The 26,860-nt window shown below is 46.6% G+C and overlaps 1 protein-coding gene across 1 annotated transcript in view; it reads left to right on the forward strand.

The window, feature by feature from the left end:
- Nucleotides 1–7,118, forward strand: part of LOC147678114 (hydroperoxide isomerase ALOXE3-like) — a 156,896-nt gene extending 149,778 nt beyond the window's left edge. Inside the window, exons 13-14 of the mRNA XM_086945978.1 lie at nt 4,974–5,144; nt 6,432–7,118. Coding sequence (XP_086802104.1) covers nt 4,974–5,144; nt 6,432–6,611 — 351 coding nt within the window. The 3' untranslated portion in view covers nt 6,612–7,118. The remainder of the gene's footprint in view (nt 1–4,973; nt 5,145–6,431) is intronic.
- The last annotated feature ends 19,742 nt before the right edge of the window (nt 7,119–26,860 follow it).

The raw sequence follows: 26,860 nt of genomic DNA on the forward strand, positions 1-26,860 counted from the left end.
CTCCGCCTTCATTTCACGCTCTTTATAAGAGAGTTGCTGCTCCCAAGCCTCAGGAAGCCCGTAGATGTGCTGTTACAAGACCTTGCCCTAGTTGATGGAGGGGGTGGCTAGCATCTCCAGCCCTCACTACAGTCCAAGAGTAAAGCACGAAAAGAAAAGCGAAAGGTTTCTGGTGATTACTGCATTCCTTCATTGGAGGAAGACTCGCCGCCCTGTTGGGTGGAAATAAGATTGGACTCCTCTGCTTTTTTGCGGTTGACTGAGTGGAAGGAGAGGGGTGGGTGTTCTTTTATTTCTTTGTTACTCTTCTTTGTTCAAATTGTATATGTGCTCAACTCTTTCTTATTGCTGTTTTGTATTAGTCTTTTTGTGCATATTTTCTTATTCTTGTGATATTTCTCCTTTTATTGAATTTTCTGGGTGTTGAACGATGGGGGGCTTTGCAGCTTCTTTGCCACTTGCCTCTTTTCTTTTGTTCTTACAAGTTATGTGTGTTGGTATATTTTCATTGCTGTTGACACATACGTACATTTCATGTCATGCTGAGGGGCAGGAGTCACACCCACATTATTTAAATTCAGCTGTATTGGGCGATTGTATGCATGTTTTTAGATGTTTACCTTCCATGTAGTATCCCTTAATATACAGGGCCTTAACACCACACCTAGGGCATTGATACATTGGTTGCGCAGTAAGGAGGTAGATGTGGAACACTTACAGGAGATGCACCTCTTCTGAGTTGACACGAATTGCCATCGCCCCTATTCGTACCCCACGCAGTTTCACTTGTTATACCAGCAAATCCCAGTGAGTGGCTATCCTACTCTGTTGCGACCTCCCATTTACCTGGTCAGTAGAACCTACAGGGAGCTTGACGGATGGCAGATTGGCATAAGTGGCATATTTGGTACTACTCGATTGTCTATAACTTTGATCTGTGACTCTAATGGTAATCTGGAGGAGTTAATTACTGAATTATTTCCCAGGCTTTCCCACTTCCATAATGATGTAAAATAAAAAATGGTGCTCGGAGGAGACTTTAATGTGGCTTTTGACTCACTTAAACAGTTCTCAGCCCAGACAGGATGAACCTTGCCTGCCCACAGCTCTGACTCAGAATATGTTGGAAATGAATTTGACAGAAGCCTGGCGCCTCTACCACCCTCAAGAGCCAGAATGCACGTTCTATTCTAATGTCCATAGGATGTATTATAGAATTGATAATTATTTATTTTCCCGGTCTCTATTTCCCAGTCTTGTGGATACCAAAGTCATTGTCAGCAATATCTGTGACTATGCCCCAGTTTGGTTGACACTTAGCTTGGTGCCCCTGTTCCCTTGGTCGTGGATCCTCATTGAGGTGGTACTTCGGGTCCCAGTTCTCAATGATCATATTAAGGGCACTATTGTACACTATTTCCCTGAAAATTATATGGGTGATGTGTCACCTGAAACCCTGTGGGATGCTGCAAAGGCATTTTCTTCGGGGGAGAACTTATTTCCCACATGGCAGCCTTTGAAAGGGCGAACAAGCTTCACCAATAGGAGCTTGAGAACCAGATCCAACAGGCGGAGACGCACAATAGAGAGGAGGCTCCCACAGTCCTTTGAGGGATTTGGGGCAGCTTAGATGCAAGCTTGAACATCTATTAATGACATTGGTTGCTAAGAAGCTTCTGTATGTCCACTAAGGCTACTATGAGACAGGGGATAAAGTAGACCAACTCCTGGCACATACATTATGCATTGTTGCTACCTGTAGCCATATTGTGAAGACTGGCGGTTGCACCCGTCGAGAGACAGAGGAGACCCTTGAGATCTTCAATAGTTCCTACTTCACTCTCTACCAGGCTCAATAGCTTGAAACTCAGTGCCAAAACATATACTTGAGCACCTATGTTCCCCGGATAGATCTGAGGAGTTGTGCCTTCAGAAGGATGACTTTACGCTGGATGATTTGAGCGGTAATTCGCTGCCTCTCCACCCGTAAGGTGCTTGGCCCCGACAGCTATACCACACATTTTATAAATCTTATGCCTCCCACCTGATGGATCCTTTAGTATAGGTATTTAACTCTTTTTTGAGGACTGGAGTGGTCACAGATACCATGCTGGTGTCAAAGATTACACTTCTCCTAAAAATGGGTAAACCTGCCACACTACGGTCCTGGATAAAATCTCCCTACAACATAAAATGAAAACTTTTATTCTGGTCAACTTTCAGAAACCTTTCACTAAGCCTAAAATGCATCGCTCCTATTCCCGGTCTTTTCAGCTCGCACAAGGCACCCATCAGGATTGTCCCCTTCAATATTTGCCCTTATGATGGAACCATTTGTGGCTAAAGTTCAGGCTAACACTCCCATTAGTGGTGTGGTGATTGATGTGTAGAACATAAGCTTGCTTTATTAGCCCATGAAATTCTTTGTTTCTCACATCACTGTTCCAGCATTGATGGAGTAGCTTGATGCCTTCTCTCAGGTGTCCGACTTCAAAATTAATTTTACTAAGTCAAAGGGTATGGGGATTGCTGATCCCCCAACTGTTGTTAGGGCCCAATTTAAGGCTGTGGTTTCCAATGGGAGACGTCATCTATTACTTATCTATAGATGACGTCTGCTGCCTCTGACGAAAGATTTATATGCTTACAACATCCCCCCTCAACTCACGGCCCTCTTTAAGGATTTATATAATTGTGGAAACTTGAGATCTTGAATTTAGGCAGACTCAACAGTGTGAAAATGGATTGTATGCCTTGCTGGTTCTCCAGACCTTCCACTGGCACTTGCTTTTTCGATTCCTATACATATCCATGCAAAACGACTGGATTATATATATGGGGCGGTAAGGCAGGAGCAGCGCGAAGTAGACCGGTTTCGGAGGATGGCCTGGGATTCCCGAATGTCTTCACATATGTCTTGTTGGCATCACTCTGCCTTTCCATAGATTGGAACCACCACCCTTACAGGAAACCCTGGGTTCAAGTAAAGCAGGCTTGTTCTTCTTCTCCATTGTCAGGGTTGCTGTGGCTTCTGAAGCTTTCTGGGGCAAACCCTCCCCCATTGTTACCTTTAGCATCTTTGTTCCCCGTTTATTGGAGAGAGGTATGCCAGTGTAAGGCATTCCTGAACTACCCTTTCTGGCTCACCCGTTTGATGCACAATCCTAATTTTCACCTGACTGTGGCCCACCCAGTTTCATTTCATTGGGCTCAGATGAGTAACCCGTTTTTATGATTTAAAGCTAAGGGGGGATTTGGTTACCAAATTTGACTTAACTCGACACAACAGCTTTAAATTGACCCAAGCACTCTTTTAAGGCCTTTGACCAAAATAAATTGTTTTTTTAAATTTGATTTGACTAAAGCACTCCATTAGACGGACAGGCCCTTCAAGTGTCTGGCCTTCCAGCGCATTGAGCATCACATAGAGTCACTCTATCTCACTAACGTCCATCATAAAGGCATATCTTGCCTCTACCATTATCTCTTACAGTTGACCCCTCTTTGCAAGCATGCCTATGTACAGTAATGAGAGAGGGAGTTGACTACAGAGATATCTGATGTCACTTGGGGGGGCATTTGGCAAAGTGCGGCAACATCTTCAATTTGTGTCCGCTACAAAAAGAACGCCTAACAGATATTGACACGCTAGTATCTTACACCTGTTATACTGGATAAGATGTTTAGGAGTTCATATTTGTGTTGGAAGGGGTGTGGAGAGAGGAGGACTTTTCCACACATATTCTGGGTTGAGATTCAAGGTACATTGCAATCCATGACCAATATTTAACTCTCACCAAACCACTGAGGCTTCTCTTAGGTGAACCATGGGGTCAATAGAATTATTCCCTATGTGCCACTTGCACTCTCACCTCATGGTGGCATGGTTGTGTGTGGTGCAGATACGGAAGCAACCTCTTCCTCCTTATTTAAATAAGGAAAGGTGTGGTCCATTTACATAATGGAGAAGTTGACTGCTATTATCCGGGACTGGGTGGCCAAATTTGATGTTATATGGCAGACCTTTACTACCCACATCAAGAGTCCAAGGTAATACTCATCTCTGATATCTACATTACATCCTCTGCTGACCCTGTGGAGGGATCTGGTGAAATGTAATGTCAGTGTTTGTGCTCTTGTCGGGGCAGCAGGGCGCATTATCGATTATTCCCAAAATGCCTGGGTGTGGATGTTATACTATTCCGTCCACTTTTCTTCTCTTTTTTTTTGTTTTTATTGAGCAAGCATCATAATTCCTGGCAGATTTGTGCAATGTGTCTGGTTTACTTGTTTTTGGGGAAAATGTTAAATAAAATCTTTTAAAAATACAAGGGGATCAGTAGAGCACATTGTGAGTTTGTGAGCTTAGAAGTTGACCCGAGGAGGTCCAGAGGTCTACCAGAGGCCATTGCTCTGGAAGGGGAAGTTCAGGTTTTCCTAGAACTAAAAGTCTTCACCAATGTGCCCAGTGCACTTTTGGACAGGAGCACAAATCTGAATTTAAACAATTGGGACAGCCTTTACTCATGGTGGGTCATTGTGCAGGTGTTTTCCCTCAATTAACCCTAGTAACCAGGCAACGTTTTGAAAGATGGTGCACTATCAGCTGAGAAAGGATGCCTCACGCAGGAGACTCAAGGTTCATATCCTTTTGGAATTATCCCTTGGTCTGTGATACATCCTTGTATATAAAGCTCTAGCTGACATTCTGACTCCTCACTTGAACACATACTTTTCCAACCTTCTCTCTAATGGTGATATGATACCTAGCAATCACTGTTTTCCTGCACTGAACTCTTGTTTCGGTCTAACAATGATAATTTGTGATATAGCATTTGTTGGCTTTTTCAAAATAAATAGTTTTTACATAGCACTCTGACAACCCTGGGTCTGGTGGTGCTATATAAATCTACTTAATTTAAAATAATTGCAGTTTTCAACTGTTGTTTTTTCTTTCTTTTGTGCCACTGTAGTTTGATTTCCTATCCTGGATGCCAAACAGCCCTGGTACAATGCGCCAACCTCCCCCCAAGACCAAAGGCACAGCAACCCTGGAAAGTGTCCTCGAGATCTTGCCCGAGGTGGGCACCACCACCAGCTTAATGGTGACTGTTAGGATCCTGAGTCAGGAGCCCGGTGACGTGGTAAGCATCCATTCTCTCCGTGCATATGTTAGGAGTACTAAGTTGTTGGTAAACAGTACCTTCTTGTGACTTATTTACTTAGGAATAATTTGCATGACATTTTTCCAACACTGTTTTGTTACATATATAATATAGTTTGATGGAATAAATGAACCGGAGAGGTGATTCACGCTTTGAATACAACTTCTGCTTTTGTAATAGGAATGCAACACACCAACAATAATACAATTATGCTTGGCATGGTAACTAGGTAGAGCCATTTACATTGTTGGCACAGTGTGCTTCTTTAATAGACTCATGGGATTTTGGAAACAGTGAGTGTGGGGCATTCCTTGGAAGCAGAGAGTACCAGTGATATGGCCTAGAATGGAGCAATCAGACTCTGGGCCCTTTACACTGTGGTCTGGTTGTAACCAGCGAGTTTTGGTGGTAAATTCCTGGATGGAGCATAGCCGGGCACTACAGAGGTACTATGGACACTTTATATTTGACTGTCAAGGGTTTGTAGAGGGTCGAATTTTCGACACAAGCCTCCCAGCTTGGTGCAAAAGGAAGTGGTGAGCTTGTGTCTTGGCAGATTGAGTAAGATTTTGCAGGCACAGTTCCAAACGCTATCTAGTAAGGAGAAGAAAGTGTTACTCAGTTAATTGGTCTTGGTGGTGGTGTGAAAAAGAAGACATGGCTGTTTCTCTGGTATTTAAATTTGGTTGCATGCTACAGAGTCTGTGATAATAGAAGAATTAAAGCGAACCCCAAGGCTTCTGGCTGAGTATGAGAAAGTCTTGATGTCTCAATGACAATCTATAGATCTGGACTCTGCGATGCCCGTGTGGAGGTGGAGACAAAGTTAAGGCCCTCAGGTTTGGGGGGAAGTTAAAGGAGAAACATAGGAGCTTTCCAACATTTGACCGTAGAGAAGTAGTCAGATTCATGGGTCGAGGGTGTGAAAGGATAATATGTGTCTAATCAGTGTAAAGGCAACAAGAGCAGCCACATGGGAGGTCATCAAGGGAGCTGGTGTATAGGGAGAATAAAAAGTGGGCCCAAGATAGACCCTTGAGATCCAGAGTTGCCATGAGATCAGTGGTGACCTCTTACAGAGTGAACTAAAAGATGAGAACCACTGAAAAACATGGCGGGAGGGAGGCAAGAAAAGCTGATTCCATGTTTAGACTGTTGTAAACCAACATGATCACTTAGAAAACATCCACCAGCATTCCTTGTTTTTTGTGTTGCTTCCCTTATATATTCTCTTGATTTATGATAATAAATGTTTCTTTTTTAAAGAGGCCTTTAGGCACATATCCTGATGAATTTTTTACTGAAGAGGAACCCAAGCGGTGCATCAAGGCCTTCCAGGAACGCCTGTCCCAGATATCTGCAGAGATTGAAAGCAGAAACGCATCCCTGCCTGTCAAGTACAACTACATGAACCCCAAAGTGATTGAGAACAGCGTCTCCATATAACTAACTAAACAACCAACAAGAACATCCCACGCTCCTCCCTAGTCAGTAAATTGTATATCTTAGCCCATATTCCATTCTGTTCTAGATTCAGAGCATTCAAATATTAGCCTCACTGGACCATGTTCAGTGGTCCCTTCAGGAGTTACAGTCTTACAGGTGCTAAAAACAGAAACAGACTGTTTTTGGAATAGGTCAAGTTCAGTAAGAGAGAAGAATCCACAGAAAGCAAGGCATTTTATTTACAATGTAGATCTAATTGACTTCTGGCATCTTCCAAACATCTCTCTTAGAAGTACTTAACAGATTAAGACACCAGAGATTTCCATGTTGTCCCTCAGTAAGTTTTAGATAACATTGATTTGTGGAAGGAAAGTGATGTAATTGATGCAGACCTGTCACCATTAGAGAAATCACTGAACAAACAATATTGTGGAATACAAATGTGGGCATGCTGATTGTCTGTTCTTGCTTGTAAGAGACTTTAATAAACAATATTTGCAAATTAAAGACATGGTCATAAAATGTGTCCTTTTCTTTGAACTATTTAGAAATGTGTACTTACTTGTACCCCCTTTTTTCTAGTGCAGACCATTGATGGAGTAAATGTTGTTTTGGGTCTTTAATGATTAAAGAGGTGAGAGGCCTAAGAACAAAGACTAGATTCAGATGGATGTAAGAAACTCAACAGCAAGAATAACACTATGCACATTTCACCCTATTTACAAGTAATTTGCCAGAGGGAGAACGCATAAAAAGAAGCCTTGACAAAGATGAGGATAAATGCACATATCCAGAGTAACATACTGGCAGACATCTATGCACAGAGGCAAAAATAATCCTATCTCTTCCCATTCATAAATCGACATTGTTACAAGAAAGACTTGCGGGGGAAAATTCAGTATTCTGTGTACCAATCTGACTTTAACCTCTTTGCCATAATGATACGCATTTATCAATGAAATAAAGTACCTTAATATCTTTAATATTAACATATGATATATCTTGATTTGCCTGAACGCTTCATCAAGTTGTTTCATTAAAGTCTGTTACATAAGCTTTTAATAATAATAATAATAATAATACAGACACTTGTATAGCGCAATAGCTACCTCCAACAGTTGTATCCCGGCGCTAAGCTTTTGACAGTATGCGAATGGAGAAGCAAGGCCTCGGACTCAATAATCTGACCTAAAGAGCCAGGTCTTGACTTTCTTCCTGAAAAGAGGCTCTGCCGCTATGTTGCGAAGATCACCTGGCAATGAGTTCCACAATTTAGCTACCACAACCGTGAAGGATCTACCTCCTAGGCGGGCCTTGTTGAAGCGGGGTGTGTAGAGCAGCCTTTGTCAATTCGACCTTAGGGATGTTGTCTGCTAATAGCTATGTAATCTTCATTTCAAACAGCTGGGGCATTTGCCATGGCTGGCTCGGAATGCCAGAGTCAGTGCCTTAAACTCAATCCTTTTAGTCATGGGTACCAGTGGAGTTCTTTTAAGTGTGGAGAGACATGATGGCGGAAAGGGACCCGCCTAATCAGTCTAGCAGACGCATTATGGGCCATCTGAAGGCATCTAATTAAGTACTTTGGAAGGCCTAAATATAGGCTGTTGGCATAGTCCAGCCTGGATGTCACCATGGCATGGACTGTGATTTTCCGGCACGCTTCTGGTAGTAGATGCAGATATTAACGCAGATTTCTGAGTTTGCTGAAGCAGGTGGCAGTCACCTGCCGTATCAGAGCTGAGAATGACAAATCAGACTCCAACTTTACACCAAAATTTGTTATACTGTCTGCAGGGGATGGGGAGGGGGGCATTTCCCCAGGCCACCAGAGATCCGATGTTGTAGGCGACTCCTTCCTGAAAAACATCACCTCCGTCTTTCCTGGATTGAATTTCAGTTTGTTGTTGTTCATCCACAACGCAATGTCTCTTGCACAGCCTTTGAAGCTCTAGAAAGAGTCCTCGGATTGCTCTTTCAAAGAGAAGACCAGCTGGGTGTCATCCGCATATGAAATTGTCTTAACCCCCCAGCTGGCTATCAGAGAAAAGAACGGAGCCGGGTAGAGATTAAGCCAGGGCATGTGGAGAAAGAAGATGCTTCTTTAAACACATCAAATGACTCTTTACATGTTTTACCAAAATGTCTTTTTTATATCACTGCATTGTAAATTGATACTTGTATAGCGCACTACTCACCCGCAAGGGTCTCAAGGCGCTTGTACAAATACCGCTGTGGAACCCATCCTGGCTTTCCCTGTGAGGCGTCCACTCCTGGGCACCCCCAAGGTGGAGGCCAGGCATCCAGCGTTGTGGGGGCCGTTGTGGAGATTAAGCAAGCTGTTGCCCAGAGTTGCAGAGTGGGACTAGGCATCGAGGCGAGAATTATCAGGTCCGTGGAATTTTGAGCCCAAGACCCGCTGAGGCGGGGAATTGAACCCTGGTCCCGGGCTAGACCTCTGCATCAGGGTCTGCCACTCTAATCATTGAGCCACACTTCTCCACTTTCCCATTGAGACATATTACGTTTTTGACACTTGGCAAAAGGGGCCAAATATCTCCCTCGTTTCTCATCACCTTCCCCGTGTCTTTACTGTCTCAGGGTTACCTCATCTTTCCAGTTCCTTTATTTCCCTATTTCCAGTTTTGCTGTTTGGCTCGTGCATCCTCTCACTCTGTTTTTATTTTAGTCAGGGGTGTCCTTCCTATGCATACCCCTCTCTTTTGATTTCGTGTACCAGTCCTGTCTTCCTGACTATGAACCAGGAAAGGGCAAATAATGGGTTTGATACACTTGTTAAATATGATTATACCTTGTATAGTGTCACCCCTTGCCCCATTCCATATTCTGGATCAATCCTGCCTTCTCTCCACTCTTCCCTTGTCCAGTGGCCCGTCATGTGTCTCTCTCTGGGGCTGTTTTTTTTCCTCATGCAGATCCTCATACTTGAGCTGATGTTGACCCTGGCTCACTCTAGATCTCCAGCCATGCTTCTGATGAGAATCATTCTTCACTGCTAGGTACCTTGTGTTATCTTGTGTGCTCATTAAATGTTACCTTTGCTTTACTCTATTCCCTAGCTACTACATCACCAAGCCCGTGCCTCTTGCCACCTCGGAGGGCTCCACATGCCATATTCATCACTTCCTAGTTCCTGCCAATTCTTTCCAAGCCCTTCTTCTCATGCTTGCTGCTGCTGCTATGCCCCCCCTACTCCTGGTCTGGTAGTTTGCATTTCCTTCCCCAAAGATGCTGTTAGAAAAAGATCCTGCAAGCCAACTAGCCCTTGTAGTCCACTCTTCAGTACTTGCTACAAGTAAGAGTAAGTCCAGCTCTTAGGAGTTTTCTCCACAGGTTAAAAAAGCATGTATAGTTCTTCTGTCTTCCACAGATTCAGAGGTGGTCTGAAGAAGATAGAACAGGCACGGGCCGTGCCGGGCGTTACACTGGGGCGGTGACGTCAGGCAGGGGAGGGTCAGGGTGGGGGGATGTAAAATACGGGATAAGGACCATTAGAGGTAAGTATCGAAAAAAATAAATAAAACGAATTTCGTTGCCCACTCTGCATCACATTTGGCGATGCAGAGTGGGCAATGAAATTCATTTTTTTTTTTCGATACTTACCTCTAATGGTCCATATCCCGTATTTTACATACTCCCGCCCTGACCCTCCCCTGCCTGACGTCACCGCCCCAGTGTAACGGCCGGCACGGCCCGTGCCTCAGATAGAATCAATCTTTTTTGGGTGATTATTTAAAACCATAACAATAAGAGTCACTGATGCCTATTTGCATAACATCTGCAAAGCAAGTACTAATAGAGGCCTAAAACCTGCAAAAATTGGAGGTTGCTAAAATTTTAAAAGATGATTAAACATCCCTGCAGATTTTGTGTAAAATCTGAAGTGCAATATATGTGCTCTGTGCATCTAGACTAGCCACAAAACTGGACATTTAGGGGCTGATTATGGTGGCGGACGGACCTGAGTCCGTCCGCCACCATAGAGTAGAAAGGAACCTCCGAATAGCCTACGGAGTTCCCTCCTGTGCAATTAGGATATGACCGCCACCCTGACGGTCACATCGTCTATTTTTACCATTGCGGCGGGTGCGGCTTCAAGCTGCATCCGCCGCAATGGTAAAAATGCATACATTACATTTGTATGCAGAAAGCGGCAGGCACCGTGCGGGGCCTGCCGATTTCTGCATACAAATGCAGGGGGGTTGCATAGGTACCCCCCATGTGCACCCCCCTCCTCCCCTTCACCGAGGGGGCCCGCCACGGGCCCCCGCAGTGAAGTTACACATGCTTTTCCACGGCGGAAAAGCCGCCGTGGAAAAGCATGTTTCACAGCCCATCCTAATCTGGCTGACGGTGTCTGAGAGACACCGTCACCATATTAGAGCTTTTCTGCCGCGGTTGTAATCCAACCGCAGCGGAAAAGCTGCAGACGGAAACCAGGACCCACCAGCCATCATAATGTGGCGGTGGGTCTTTGGTGGGTCCGCAGAGGATTTTCCGCATCCTCCGGGCCGGCGGAAAATCCTCCATCGTAATAGGCCCCTTAGTGTGGTCAAGAAGGTACCTATCCATGAACAGTACACTTAAAAAAGCTCAAATTAAAGTGGAATTATTAAACAGTTTCTCAAAAAATGGGTGGACTGAGTTTAACTCAGATAGTGCTTTTGTGGCGCAAAAACATGTTAGACCCACTAAAGGAGATGATCATTTAAAGATTATGATGCCATGGACTTTCTATTGGGGCACAGCATCTGGTGCACATGTGGTTGACACCCAGATCACTCCAAGGAACTTCAGGAATTGTGATGCCAGCTGTGAGGACTCAGGTTTTAGGTATGCTTCAACGGCTGCATGACAAGTTCGAATGTTTAAGGCATGCCACATTGGGCAATGCCAAAATATTCTACGGAGGAGCAGCTTTTCACAAATGCAAAGTATGTGAATTAGTGAGTCCTCCTGCCTTGTGCAAATTAAACACAGTCTCTTATGCTGATCGAAGTTTCTCTTGCCATACCTGTACAATTTAAATGGGATTATCCCCAATCACAGCCTCATTAGCTTCTTCTTTATGACCAGGCTGAAGGGCAGAGAGAGATAGATCGGCAGGGTCCCTGGCTCGTACAGTGTAGGCGCCCAGCTGAGGTGGGCCAATTTCTTAGTGGTCAGAGCGGTCTGTTTTCTTGAGATTGCTTTTGCCAGCTTGGTTATCAGTCTAGAGACGATTGGCACTGGGAGATCCCTGGTTTAGATCTCTTAGACCTCTCGTGTGCCCAATGCAAAGTTTAAATACGTGTGCCAGATAGTCATTTTTTTAAATTAATTCCCAAATTATGATTTTCAATGTGCTATCATTCCCTTGTTTAGCTTTCACACAATATGTTAAAAACTTGGCTTTGATTGCTCAGGGCAAACCAAGCACAACTGTCGAATTCGGGCATGTGTTGTGCAGTTGGGAATGAATTATTTTTTATAGCAGGTGGATTGCACCCTGTTTAGCCAGGTTGCCATTCTTTCTCTAAAGTTGAAAAAATGTGGCACCCATCACCTTTAGCAATGGCTTTAAATCAGGATTCACCCAAGACTTTTGTAATTTGCAAAAGGCCCATTCCAGTGAATTTGAGGCTGCCTGTTATGCATTGATGTGGGGTGAAATGCGGCCCCTGTGGTCCAGCCAAACCACCAGGTATTTGTATGCTTCCACAACTTCAACGGGGCTCCCCTCAACTGGTGAGCAGTTGTTCAGGTCATGCAGCATCAAGTTGGTGTTAAAATCGTCTATAATTATCCAGATATCATCCAGATTTGAAATCCCGCAAAGTTGGGAGCAATGAAGTGAAGGTTGATTCTCTTCTTATCCTGATATGATGTAGATAGATGCAACCTACGATGAGCGATAGTGTTGACTAACCCTGGGCAAAGCACTACGCTACGCTCGAGTAGTTTCTAAGTTTATGCTACTTCGCACAACGCGAATTGCACGTAGCGCATTGCAAACACGTGTAGCGTAGCGTAGTGCAGCTGTCATTTTTTGCTTGCTCGCGGTCCTCAACGTCAAGTTGGCGACCGCAAGCAAGCAAAATTACATCCCGGCGAGCCTTTTTCCTCGTTAGCGATCAGCAACATCAAGTTGCCGATCGCAAGTGTGGAAAATACAACTTCTGGCGAGATTCTCAACGCGGGGAGGTCAGGTTTCTCATTGCGAGTGGTCCCGTATGCTCACGACCGCTCGCGATGAGAAACTACCAGTCCACGTTGAAAAAGCTGCCGCTCGACTACATCTCTACTCGAGCGGCAGAAAACTACAGTTCGCACTGTGCAATATGCCGTTATCAATGATTGCACAGTGCTGCATGCTTGTCCGCACTGTGCAGTCATTGAAAACGGCATCTTGCACAGTGCGAACAGGGTACTACGCAGTTTACTTAGTGCTACACATAGTGCGAAGTTCACTTTTCATAGCTACGCGTAGCGCTACTTCGCGATCTATGCCCAGGGTTAGTGTTGACGATCTTCTTCAACTGTTGGTCAGAGTTATTTTTAAGATGATATAGTCTATAGTCCCCCTTTCCTACATTGAACACCATAGTTGTTGCCATTAAATCATTCTTCACATAGAATGACAACCTTTCAAAGGCATGCCCCTCCCCTGACCTCTGAGGCCATTGCAGGGGATTCATATACTGTAAAATTCGACAAGGGGGAATAGTTTAATGCCCATGTTTCTTGAAGTGCAATTATGTCTTGTCTCCGGAACTCATTGATAGATTAGTTTTTAACTGGTAATTCGGTTAGATCTATTATATATTACATGACCTGAATTTCAGACAGGGCCCCCTTTTCTTTTCTGGTTTGTGGTGTTTTGGGGTCTTGAGCTAGGAGCGGGAATTTAGGGCACTTGGAAGCCATGCCCAAGCCTTTGATGCAGTAAATTGGGCTATATATTAATGGCCTTCAACAGATTTATTTTCCGTAAATGATAATATCTCTTCCGTGATTTCCAGGGTCAGTTTCCCCTTGTGTTGCTCCTTAGAACTGAACCAGTGGAGAACATGTTCAATTTTTTGGGTCATTCTCCTGGCCGGTCCCTTTATTTATATACGCTTCTAACTCCAGGAAGAAGGTGGGACATTTGCTTACCACTAGATCAATGATTTTTATATCCCATTTCCCAAACTGCCACTTGGTTTTCCTCAGTGCATTAACTAGATTTGAGTTATTAAAGATGATTTCAGTGCATTCATGATCTAGACGTGCCCTGGTGGCAGGAATGCTACTGCATCTATTATATCAGCAGAGCGGATTTGTTCTGGGACATTTACACATAGTTTAAAGAAATTTCCTCTATGAGGATATTCCATGTTCCTTTTGATGCATATTCTGGGTTAAGAATTATTATTTGATCTATTCCAAGTTTATTTTTCTTGGTTTCAGGGATGTGGGCCTTCCTGATGGGGTTTCTCTTACCAGTTGTCTGAAATATTTGTTGTCTAGGCCAGCACCTTTGGGAGTTTGCAGTCCCTCCACTTCTCTGTCATGCCTGTCTGGACTACCTGTTTTTCTAATGGACCACTTTGCAGCAAAGTACTCTCCTATTTCTCTAGATCCTCCTAGGTCTCCCACACCTATGGACCTTGACATTGTTTGCATTGTTTGTTACCCTACTGAAAAACTGGGATTGGCTTCCTTCAGCTGGGTTGGCGTACTAGGTGGGGTGGATCGAGTAGGGGGTCTTTTTCCAGAGACCACATTGATTCAATGGCTTTTTCTGAGGTCTCAGCCTTGTTTGTTATAGCTATGGCTTCCTTAGTGGTCTTTTTTTACTTTAGATCAGGGACCGAGTCACTGGCGCCATGCTCTTGTCCAGGTTTGTAGCCCCCTTTTTCTTTTGAAATGTTAGTTCAGTTTTCCCCTGTTACTCATCATTTCTATCCACAGCCATTGGAGTAAAGTCGATCTTGTATTATTTTTAATTTTGTGTAATTTTTATCAATCTTTTCTTATTTTTCCTTCACAAGGATGGTCTTTGGCCATCCTGTGGCTTTGGGTCAATAATTGTGACTCTATTTTGTGATAGAAAGCTCCTCTAAGTTGGGCAGGGCTAATTCTGAGCACTACTTATCATGGACAGGCTTTTTTTGTTTACCGCAGGGTGGACATCTGGGGGAGAATCTGTGTGTGTTTTTACTGCTTCCCAAATGTTCTGGGGCGCATCCTTATCCACCTGGTTTGACTCGACTACTGGCGTGGTGGACTCCTTGGTAAGGTTTTGTACTTCTTGGCGAGTTGACCCATTAATGATATCCTGGGAGGTGGCTAACTTTTTCAAGTTATCAATCAAGGTAGTCATCACTACCAACAATGTTGATCATTTTTCTATTATTGGCCGACAGGCACACAGAGCTTGATTTTGTTCTGCTTGGACTGAGTCTTGGGCTTTGATGTTTACATTGTTTAGGAGATCCAATTTAACAGCAATCGTAATAAAAAAGCCAATTTTTTGCCGAATGGAGATTTGCACTTCCAGCTTTTCTGCATTAACTAGTGTGGCATTGGCCATGGCATCAAGTGTTTTATTGATGTTTATGATTGCCCCCATCAGCTGCATAGTTACTGTCTGCTGTTCCGCCATACCGGATGGTTGCTGGAGCTCATGCGCATGAAGGAAACATGATCTGGAGTAGTCAGCATACCAGCTGGAAAAGGAGTACCTTTCTAGGTCAGTATCTTCTGCTGATGCCTTGTGAGAATCTGGTGATACCTGTGCTGCTGCCGATGTGCCATCTTGAGGTGCAAGTTTTGGTCTTTCTCTTGCGTTTTCTAGCCCACTGCTTAGAGAATGTTTATTTCCCGGTGATCCAGCATTTACCCCACCCTCTTCTCTTTCGTCTTTTACTTTTATGACTTCTCCTGTGCCCACTGTACCATTTTGGTGGCCTAAGTACGTGGAGGGCAGTCCTGTCAGTGAGAGTTTGGTCGGCCAGCTCGAGACTCCGTTGGTGGAGGGATTTCCTAAATCCTCCATGGAGCTTCCATTTACCTTCTTAGTCTTGAAACTGCCTTTTATCACTTGCATCTCAGGGCTTAGTCTTATCACTCTGCCAAGTGGCTGGCCTTTGGTGTCCCTGTTACATTCCTTCTTCATAGGGGCTGGGTCCTCCCCCCTCGAGATTGTAGTTACAGAAGGAGGGGATCCAGAATACTGTGCCACCCCACTATACTGAGATGAGATCTGGATTACGGGGTGTTGAGGTTACAATTAGTTGTAAGTTTGGGAGTATGGTCGGATTGAGAGTAGTTCTTTCATCCCTGGTGTTTCTGATGGGCCCAACGTCTGGCCCAAAATATTCTGTTTCCTGCTCCAGGATTGGATTTATCTGTGTAAGAATTGATAATTCGTGTTTAGTGTCCAGCACAAAATGCCCTTAAATGCAGTTCTTCTGGTTTTCTTATATAAAAACAGCCTCTGTCATAGCTTCTTTGATAGCTTGAGGGATAGCCTCCTTGCATGTATCAAGGTTCTGGTTTATTATTTCCTTGGTCACTCCTTGGGAATTTCTGGGCACTCACTTTCTGGAGTATAAGAGTCACTCTTTTTGGTGTTTTGCAGTTTTATGGGGTCTTTGGTGGGCCAGAATGGGGCCAGTGCGGCACTGCAAGTCTGCTTTTGTTGGTATAGCTTAAAGTTTCACCTTGGGTCTTCCTCAGGTCTTCCTAGCAAAACTGCACCACTTCATCCCTCCATGAAGACTTGCTTTGCTGTAGTGGAGAGGGGGCACAAGCACAAAGAAGCATAGATGCACAGACCACCAGTTGCCAAGTTTGTAATATATTTTTTTGTCTTGCTGTTGTCCTTGTCTTGTCTTCTTAACAAGGCCTCAGAGGAGGCCTCCGGAGGTGGAGGAGCAGGCAGAGAAGAGGAGGAAGAGGCAGTGACGAGGGGGGCAACCAATGTAGGGGGACACAGAGGGGCACAGGGCTGCAAGATGCTCTGAGTCCTGGTTCAGCCACCCCGCTGCACGTGTACTCATTCACTGACCCAGGCACCAGACAGGGCCCCCTGCTACTGGGGGACTTGTGCCGTGTCCCAAGGAGCGAGAGACCCCTTGCCACTCTCACATTTTCTGGATTCTCCCTTTGCCCCCTTTACTTACTGCCTCAGGATCAGTCTGGGTGGCATGACCTGGACCAAGAAACAGTGAGTGGGGGAGTTGAGCGGAGGATAATGCGGTATTGTGGGTCCAGGCAAGTTTTGGAGCCCTTTTTTAAAAAAAACATAAGAATTTGAAACATGTAAAAACCCAAGACTCCCACAATCAGCACAAGCCCACTTCCAAAGTCAAGACTTTGAAAGTGGGCTTGTGCTGATTGTGGTAGTGGGCTGGCCTGCAGGCAGGCTGGCCAGCACGGGATGGTGGTGATTGGGACAGAAGGGCCAGGGGACAGAGAACAGACAGAGAATAAGGAGTGGCATATCCCCGACTCAGCCTGCTGCACTCTGCCCTCTCACTATACGCTCACTGCACTGACTCCCAGGAGGAGGCTGAGGGGCAGGGAAACCGAACTCCAATACCACTATGCTCCAAACCGGCTGCTTATGCTCGACTTAGCCACAACACACCCTCAACACCAGCAACACTTGTATCTTGTGGAGAGTGCCAAACTGCATGGCCAATTAAGGAAAAGTTCTCAGGCACAACTCTAGCCACTTTGGCATTGGTTCTTAGGAGCTTGACCCTAATATTTTCTCTGTCAAAATCCAACAAGGTAGCACTTTCCTTCCCCTGGTCAGATCTCTGGGCAGCCCCTGATGTGTGTCTAGCGAACTGAGGAACTCCCCCAACCCCCACCTGAAAACCAATTCTGAAACAGGTTTTACCTTCACTGGGACTGGTGCCACTCTAGGACAATGTCAGAGACAGGCCGAGATGTGAGTTACATGTGGCAGTGGTGCCCCTATGAGGCTTGTGCAGTTGGTTGACAGGTCCCCTAGGTCATGCTTTCAGACGTAGACCACACTTTCTTCCAGCCAAGACACTTGTGTTCCCTTTCCTGGTGAGCCATTCACATCTCCTTGCAGGGGCTAAAATTCTGCTAGGTGACAATTGGGGAGGAACTCTGAAAAGGCTATTAGAGGCTAAGGCAGGAAAAGGCCAATTTTCTGAAAGTGACAATTTCAAAACAGTAATTAAAAATCGGACTTAGTAATTTTATTGAGTTTTAATTTACTATTGAGTCCTTGAATCATGGTTCTAGCTGTTCCCAATCCGAAGTTGTGCATTACAATGTTGTTATAATGTAACTAATGAAATGTAAAATGTAAATGTAACTAGTGAAAAACGATTTTGGAGAATTTTCACTGCCATGACATGTAAAACTTAAGTAAGTATGTCCTACTTTTTAATACCATGAACCATGCCCTGTGTGCATTTAGCAAAACCAAAGGGGATGATGGACGGAGTGTTGAACAATGCAAGCACTCACCCCCAGACAACTGATCTGGGTTTAATCCATCATCATTCTTTAACTTACTCGGCCCCCCCAGTTCAGACATGGACATATGCAAATCAGTCTAACCCTGTGCCTCATGGGAACAGTCCAGCCCAAACTGCCAAGCCATGTCTTCCCTGGACCAGAAACAATCATCCTGGGACGGGTTTCTGGCTAATCAGCCGCAATCAGCCAGGCTAGCTTGAATCCACTGGCAAAGTGAGCAAGGACCCACGTCTGGGCATACCCTGCCAACTTAGGGCGAACAAAGCAAAACCAGAGGGGGTGATGGACGGAGTGTTGAACAATGCAAGCACTCACCCCCTGTCAACTTATCTGGCAGTTTGGGCTGGACTGTTCCCATGAGGCACAGGGTCAAGACTGATTTGCATATGGCCAGGTCTAAACTGGGGTGGCATGGTGAGCAAAAGAATGATGGCTTTAACCTAGATCTCTTGACTGGGGGTGAATGTTTTGATTTGTTCTGCATTCCATCCACCAATTGTGTGTCTTATGTTTTCTTGCCTTAAATGTGCCAGGTATGCCCAGACGTGGGTCCTGGGCTCACTGTGCCACTGGAATAAAGCTATCCTGGCTGAAGAGGAGTGAAACCCCAAAACGGGTCCTAGGATTCTTGTTTCCGGTCCAGGGAGGACCTGGCTTGGCAGTTCGGGCTGGACTGTTCCCATGAGGCACAAGGTCAAGACTGATTTGCATATGGCCAGGTCTAAACTGGGGTGGCATGGTGAGCAAAAGAATGATGGATTTAACCCAGATCTCTTGACTGGGGTGAATGTTTTGATCTGTTCTGCATTTCATCCATCAATTGTGTGTCTTTTATTTTCTCGCCCTAAGTGCGCCAGGTATGCCCAGACGTGGGTTCTGGGCTCACTGTGCCACTCGAATCTAGCTATCCTGGCTGAAGAGGAGTGAAACCCTGAAACGGGTCCTAGGATTCTTGTTTCCGGTCCAGGGAGGACATGCCTTGGCAGTTCGGGCTGGACTCTTCCCATGAAGCACAGGGTCAAGACTGATATGCATATTGCCAGGTCTAAACTGGGGTGGCATGGTGAGCAAAAGAATGATGGATTTAACCCAGATCTCTTGACTGGGGGTGAATGTTTTGATTTGTTCTACATTCTGTCCATCAATTGTGTGTCTTTTGTTATCTCGTCCTAAGAGCGAGAGGTATGCCCAGACGTGGGTCCTGGGCTCACTGTGCCACTCGAATCTAGCTATCCTGGCTAAAGAGGAGTGAAACCCCGAAACCAGTCCTAGGATGCTTGTTTCCAGTCCAAGGAGGACCTGGCGTGGCAGTTCGGGCTGAACTGTTCCCATGAGGCACAGGGTCAAAACTGATTTGCATATGACCAGGGCTAAACTGGGGCGGCATGATGAGCAAAAGAATGATGTATTTAACGCAGATCTCTTGACTTGGGGGTGAATGTTTTGATTTGTTCTGCATTCCGTCCATCAATTGTGTGTCTTTTGTTTTCTCGCCCTAAGTGCTCCAGGTATGCCCAGACGTGGGTCCTGGGCTCACTGTGTTACTGGAATCAAGCCATCCTGGCTGAAGAGGAGTGAAACCCCAAAACCGGTCCTAGGATGCTTGTTTCCGGTCCCGGGAGGGCCTGGCTTGGCAGTTCAGGCTGGACTGTTCCCATGAGGCACAGGGTCAAGACTGATTTGCATATGGCCAGGTCTTAACTGGGGTGTCATGGTGAGCAAAATAATGATGGATTTAACCCAGATATCTTGACTGGGGGTGAATGTTTTGATTTGTTCTGCATTCTGTCCATCAATTGTGTGTCTTTTGTGAGCATTTAGGGCCTACTTTCGGAGTGACCCATAAGTATTGATAAGGAAAGTTCAGGCCCGGCAACATTTATTTTGGCAGGTCAAATTTGCAGTTTTAAAACTACGCATGTGGGCTTGTTTAAGCAGTTCTTCAAACATGAGTTGCCTTGTTAATCTAGTGGTAGCACAATTAGTGTTGTAGTCCACTAGTGACATTTATCTTGCAGACCCTGGGTACACTGGTACTTTAAGTGTGCCAATTGGGACTTTTAAACAATTCAGTACGTTTTTAGTGGTCAGAGCACATGCACTGGGGCCTGGTTAGCAGGGACCCTGTGTTCAGAGTCCAAAAAACCTCATTAGTCTGAACTTAATGGGGTGATAATGCAAAAAGAGGCCTTTCTTACACTGCATAACTGAATTGCACCTAGGGAGGACAACATTGGTCTGGGGACTTCATCTTCCAGCTGCCATTGCACCAGGGGTGGCGCCTGAGAGCCCTTCACAAGGGGAGGAGCCTTCAGTGCTATAAAGCTCCAAAATTATTCCCTCCTCATGGGCAAAAGTGGTCTGGGGACTTCATCTCCCAGCTGCCATTTTGCCAGGGGTGGTGCCTTAGAGCCCTGCACCAGGGGAGGACCCTGCGGCACTATAAAGCACTGAAAGCATACACGTTGTGTGGGATGTGCATGTGCTGCCCTGAGGCCAAGGGCGGGCCTGTCCAAACCCATCAAAGACAGGCAGGGCCGCCCCATTTGTTTTGTAAGGGGAGGCCTGAGGCTGCAACAAACCTGCAAAAGCTAAGGTACTTAACGTTTATATTTCCACTTGTGACAACTCATCAGGGCACAGGAGAGTGAATTGTGTTATTATATTCCATTACTAACCTTCTGTTAAAATGGGGAAAAGAAAAGCAATGAACAGCCATTTAGCAGCTCCCACCCAATCTAAACACCCCAAGCAGCCTAAATAAGTGGCTGTGAATTGTGTGTCCTGAGACATTGATAGCTTAATTGAGGAGGAGGAGAGTATACTGAAGACTAGAGCCTCTAGTAAGGAGAGCTCAACCAAGAGGGGTCAGGGGGCCAGATGACTGAAATATTTAAGAAGAGGCCAAGGGTGCCTAAGTAAGCCACTCACATGGACACCAATCAAATTAAGGAGCAATTCGCCCTTCCTGAATCAAGTTGTTGCCCTACCTCCGATACCGAATATAGAATGCTCAAACAGGTACGAAATGTTGCAGCCAGACCATTCTCTATCATGCCAATCTTGTAACAACTGATGTCCTAGTGAGCTGCTCTGATGTCTCAACACTAGTAGAAGAAGCCGGACTCATCAAGTCTTTGGAGGGAAGAGATAAACGACTTGAAGCAAATTATCCAAGGCGTGGCAGGGTACCCTAGCTAAACTATCTGTTTGGTTCTCACGTAATTCCTTCTCAACGATCATTGGAGATCAAAGGTTTGTCACTGTGCTACGGCCCAGAAGCTGCAGCAAACCTGAAGTTGATCCTCAAGAGAATCCTCTGGATCCAGCTAAAGAGATCATGAGAGAGAGCAGGAAATATTTTAGTCAGCATTACTCTACATTAAAAATACTGGCGCATCGCTTCCCCCCAGATACATTGTACATTTAAGGCTCCTTGCATGACATTAGCCTCCTCTTTGCCTCCATGTCTGCTGAAGCCATCTGGTATGTCTTCTATGAGTAATTTGTCCAATTACTCTATGCCCACTGAAGCAGCTTCTCATACCAGTGTCTCGAGCATTTCACATACTCAAGCAACATAAACTGTGTACATGTCAAAGGTGTCCAAAAAATCACAGAATCACAGAAGATATTAATTGGAAAAGCAAGGTTTTTGGATTAGAAATGTCAAATATCACCACAACCATTCGAGAGACCCCAGGAGGTGAAAGAACTGAGAACACTTCCACGAGACGGTCGGCCCCTTGGGTCCCTGGCCGGCGCCATTTTGGAGTCGTAGTCCGCCCTGCTCGGGCGCCCAAAACCAGGAGCGGGCACCTACGGGACGCAGAGCCGCGCAGCGACACTCTTGTCGAGGTTGCCCTTGATACATCCGCTGACCTGCAGACCCCACACAACAGTGAACGCCTGACTTACACCCCGGAACGGCACTGTTGCACCGACATCTTGGAAACCATGGCCTCGCACCATGGCGGGCAAGGGGACCAGAAGCTCGTCCACACAGGCGAAATTGGACAAGTTTGCTTATAGCCAACAAGGGCACTCGCAGGTTAGCGGCCGACACTCCACGGGTGCCACCCCAGACGTGGAGGGCAACAAAAAAGTGACGCTGGAGGACATTATGAAAACTCTTTCGGAGGTTAAAACGACGATGGGTTCCATTTCCTCTGAAGTCACTCTGCTGAGAGCGGACTTCCAAAAAATCACCGAAAGGGTTTCGCAGGTGGAAGTGGTGACGAAATCGCTTATCCAGGACACATCAGACCTACAAGTGGCGATGGACCGTATGGAAAAAGTCACAAAACTGTTACGTGACAAGCTGGACGACCAGGAAGGGCGTTCCCGCTGAAACAACGTGCGCATTCTTGGCCTGCCGGAAACAGAAGGGAAAGGAGCCATGGACCTCTACATCGAGGACCTCATAAAAAATAAACTACAACCTAAAGGTCTGTCCCATTTTTTCTCCGTTGAAAGAGCGCACCGGGTCCCGGGTGGGACGCCCCAGCCAGGTGCGACTCCGCGACCTGTATTGGCTAGATTATTCAACTTTCGGGACAGAGACGCCATCTTGCAGGCGGCGAGGGTTTCTCCGCCGATCAAAATCCAGAACTCTACTTTGGCCTTCTTTCCGGATTATACGGCTGAGGTAGCCAGGCGCAGGAAATCCTTCACGGAGGTTAAGAAAGCGCTGCGGGACAGGGGCCTGCAGTATTCCATGTTATTCCCCGCCAAATTGCGCATTGTGGCCGAGGGAAAGGCATGGTTCTTTGATACGCCAGAGGTGGTGCGTGAATGGCTCGACGGATGGAGGCAGGCAGGACAGCGACAACGACCACACAAAGAGCAGCCACATCGTCGCACTGCTGAACAAACGGGCGGCCAGCATGCCCGACCTTCACAACAAACGGTGGCTTCAGGACTGGACTCTGCTCTGGAAAGGGACCCTCTTGACTCTGGACAACCGGCTTCGATCTAGAGGTGAACCATGCAAGGGTACAATTATATGTAACACTGGGTTCCGGAGCGGCTAAGCTGAGTAGGGTGGGCATTGGCCGGTGCCTCCAGGAGACTCGCCAACCCCACAAGCAAGTAACATAGTCGGGAATGGGGAAAAGCACTCTGCCAAGTTGGGGAAGCGGGCGGGGAACGGTCCGTGGAGCAGGGGAGCAGGGTGGGGGGATGGGGGGGTTGTTTCATTGTTAAAACTGTTATCTTATGTCATCATGTCTACTCTATGGTACACCACACTGCTGCGGGTCACACACTTATGGTACACTAACACATGGTGCCACCTTTGGATTGGAGGCGACAGCCGATCGCCCGTTGCACTGACTTTACGTCCCAATGGCTCGAAGGGTGCAAGAAATGCCCAGTGAAGGCGCGACGGCGGTCACTGGTGTGCCTCCATTCCGAGTCTTGACGTGGAACGTTCGGGGTTTGGGAGATAAAATCAAACGAGGTCTCGTCTTGCAGGCGATCGAACGTCAAAAACCTGACCTGGTGTTACTCCAGGAAACACACCTTGCAGGGTCCACGTGTAAAGCACTCAACAGACGGGGATATGTTATGGCGGTACACTCAGAGTTTACATCGGGCTCCAGGGGTACTGGGATACTCATGAAAAAAACGTCGTCCTTTCTTGTCGGGGGACAAAAATTGGACAATCAGGGTCGCTTTGCGGCGCTACATGGACAATGGGAGGGTCGGCCACTAAATGTAGTCTCAGCATACATCCCCCCGGCGCTTCACTCAACGGCACTGCCGGCCCTTGGTAAATTTCTACTAGACCTCCCGGAAGGGGACACAATAATTGGGGGAGATTTTAACGCCATAATGAACCCGTCACTAGACACTTTGCCCGTACGTACCCGTTCGGGTGCTTCGGCCACGCTTCCCGACTTTGTAGAGGCGATGGGCCTTACAGATGTATGGCGACACTTACACCCAACAACCTCACATTTCACGTACTACTCTGCTGTACATAGAAGCCTTTCACGAATCGATTACTTCCTATTCCAGGGGCTGGGTTTGAGATTAGTGGACAAAATGGAAATTCTACCGAGGGGTATTTCCGACCATTCTCCGATTTCCCTGTCGCTTACCACCAGGGGGAAGAAGGGTGCGAGGACCTACCCACTGTATCCCAATTACTTGAAAATCCCTGAGATACGAAAGAAGCTTAAGCGAGCCACTACACAATACTTTGCCGAAAATGAGGGGACCGTCTCTTCGCCCTCTATCCTTTGGGAGGCCTACAAAACTGTTCTGAGGGGGGAGGCGATAGCAGCCGTTACGGGTCACAAAAGGGATTCGAGACAGGAACTCATGGAGCTGGAACTCACACTCCACAACGCAAACATCACCCACATGTCAAACCCCACACCGGAGACGACACACTTGCTACAACTCCGCCAACAGCAATACCACGATCACCTCAAAGCGACCGTCCAGACTCAACAAGCGAGCACGCTTCACAGGATATATGATGTTTGAGACAAGGCCGGGAAAATGCTGGCATGGCTGGATAAGAGAGGAGGTAGCAATAGAGGCATACAGATGCTATACACACGCGATGGGCGACTACAAAAACACCCTGAGCACATAGTACAAACATTGGCAGACCACTTCCAACACATTTACACCCCAGACCGCGACGTCACTACACAGACAGCGATGCTTTCCCTGGAAAATATTATCATCCCTACACTCACACTTGAAACGCAACAGGACTTAGATGCTGACCTCTCAGAAGAGGAAATTCAATTGGCAATCCAGAGCTTGCAATCGGGTAAAGCGCTAGGTCCCAATGGCCTGCCTGTGGAATGGTATAAGGCGCTGGCTCCCACGCTGAGCAAGCCATTGCTAAACATGTATAACGAAAGTCTTGACAAGACGGTTCTGCCGCTTGACCAACGCACTGCCACCATAGTAGCTATCCCTAAAGCCGCCGACTTCATGCGCCTCCTACCGCCCCATTTCCCTGCTCAATGTGGAGGCTAAAATTCTCGCTAAGATCATGGCCAGCCGACTTACACACCATCTTCACACACTGATCCACCCTGACCAATCGGGCTTTATGCCACACCGGAGCACGGCCATGAATTTGAGAAGGGTTCATGGGGTACTGGCATGCGCGCACCTCCTTAGTGAACCTACAGCGATCCTTTCCCTTGATGCCACTATGGCCTTCGACTTAGTGGAATGGGAATACCTGTTCGCAGTGCTTACCCGCATGGGCTTCGGACCAAAATTTCAGGCGTGGATACGCCTGCTGTACACACTGCCAGTGGCACAGGTGGTCGCTAACGGACACATCTCAGCGCCATTCCCACTGAGGCGGGGGACGAGACAGGGATGCCCTTTGTCCCCGTTACTCTTCGCCCTGGTACTGGAGCCCTTAGCAATTCTGATCAGAGCTACGCCACTGTTTCGAGGGATCACGTGGAGGGAGGGATGGGAAGACAAAATCTCCCTTTATGCCGACGACATGCTCATTTACATGGTTGACCCTGAGGCTGGAATTCCTGCCTTATTGCAGCTTTGTGACACACACGGGGCGGCATCGGGATACACGCTAAACTGGACCAAATCGGTGGTTTATGTACTCCAGGGCCCGGAGCCATTGTTGCAGGAGGATTGCCCCCTGACCTTAACAACGTCCTCCTTTAAATACCTGGGTATACACATCACAAGAAGCGCCACCGACTTTTATAATGCAAATCTGAAGTCCCCTCTAGAGCGTCTGAAAGCCGATGTCAAGCACTGGGCGACTCTCCCCTTGACCCTCCTGGGAAGGGCGGCTTTATACAAAATGATGGCGCTTCCCAGGTTTTTGTATGTCCTGGAGAACACCCCGCACTTGGTTGCACCACACTACTTTAAACAAATTGCAGCACTGGTCTCCAGCCTCCTCTGGAACAATGGTCCGGCACGTATAGCCCATGATAAGCTGGTGAGGAGTTGGTACGGTGGAGGGATTGCATTACCCAACGTCCAACTGTACTACTGGGCGGCCCAACTTAAGATAGTCAACCTCTGGGTACATGCCTCACGGGACGATCCGGCGTATAAGGCTGATTGGTCGCAGCTAGGGACAGATGGAATGCTCTCAGTCCTATATAATAAAACCCAAGTTAGGCAACTGGTCGGCCCGACACACCACACAGCTACACTATGGCACAAAGCACAGGCACGATTAGGCTGGGCAGGCAAACTTACCAAGCTAACGCCACTATGGGATACTAAGTTGTTGGGTAATCTTAGAGCATGTAGAGGGTTTGCACAGTGGGATCGCATAGGGATCTCCACGGTGGGGGACCTGTGGGACAAGGGCACAGTGATTGCTCTACCGCAACTTCAACAGCAATATGGTCTGGGCCACACCGAGACGTTCAGATACATACAGATCAGTCACGCACTACTCCAGGCGATTCCACAGGGCACTGATCTTCCAGAGTCGTCCCCATTAGAGGACAGGCTACTGACGGAATTTATGCCACAAAGCGCCACTTCCCTTACCTATAAAAAATTGGTCAACAATCTGGTAGATCCCACACTACAGCTACAGGAGAGGTGGGTGAGGGAGATAGGGTAGGTTGATGAGACGGAGTGGAATGAGGCACTCGCCTCACCGAAGGAAGTGGGCATATCGGCAAAATTCAGGCTCATACAACTTAAAATCCTACACCAAGTCTATTACACGAGGACACTGCTACACAAGATTCAACGGGCGC

The sequence above is a fragment of the Lissotriton vulgaris genome, chromosome 12 (genome assembly GCF_964263255.1).
Source record: "Lissotriton vulgaris chromosome 12, aLisVul1.2, whole genome shotgun sequence".
NCBI classification, from domain to species: Eukaryota; Metazoa; Chordata; class Amphibia; order Caudata; family Salamandridae; genus Lissotriton; species Lissotriton vulgaris.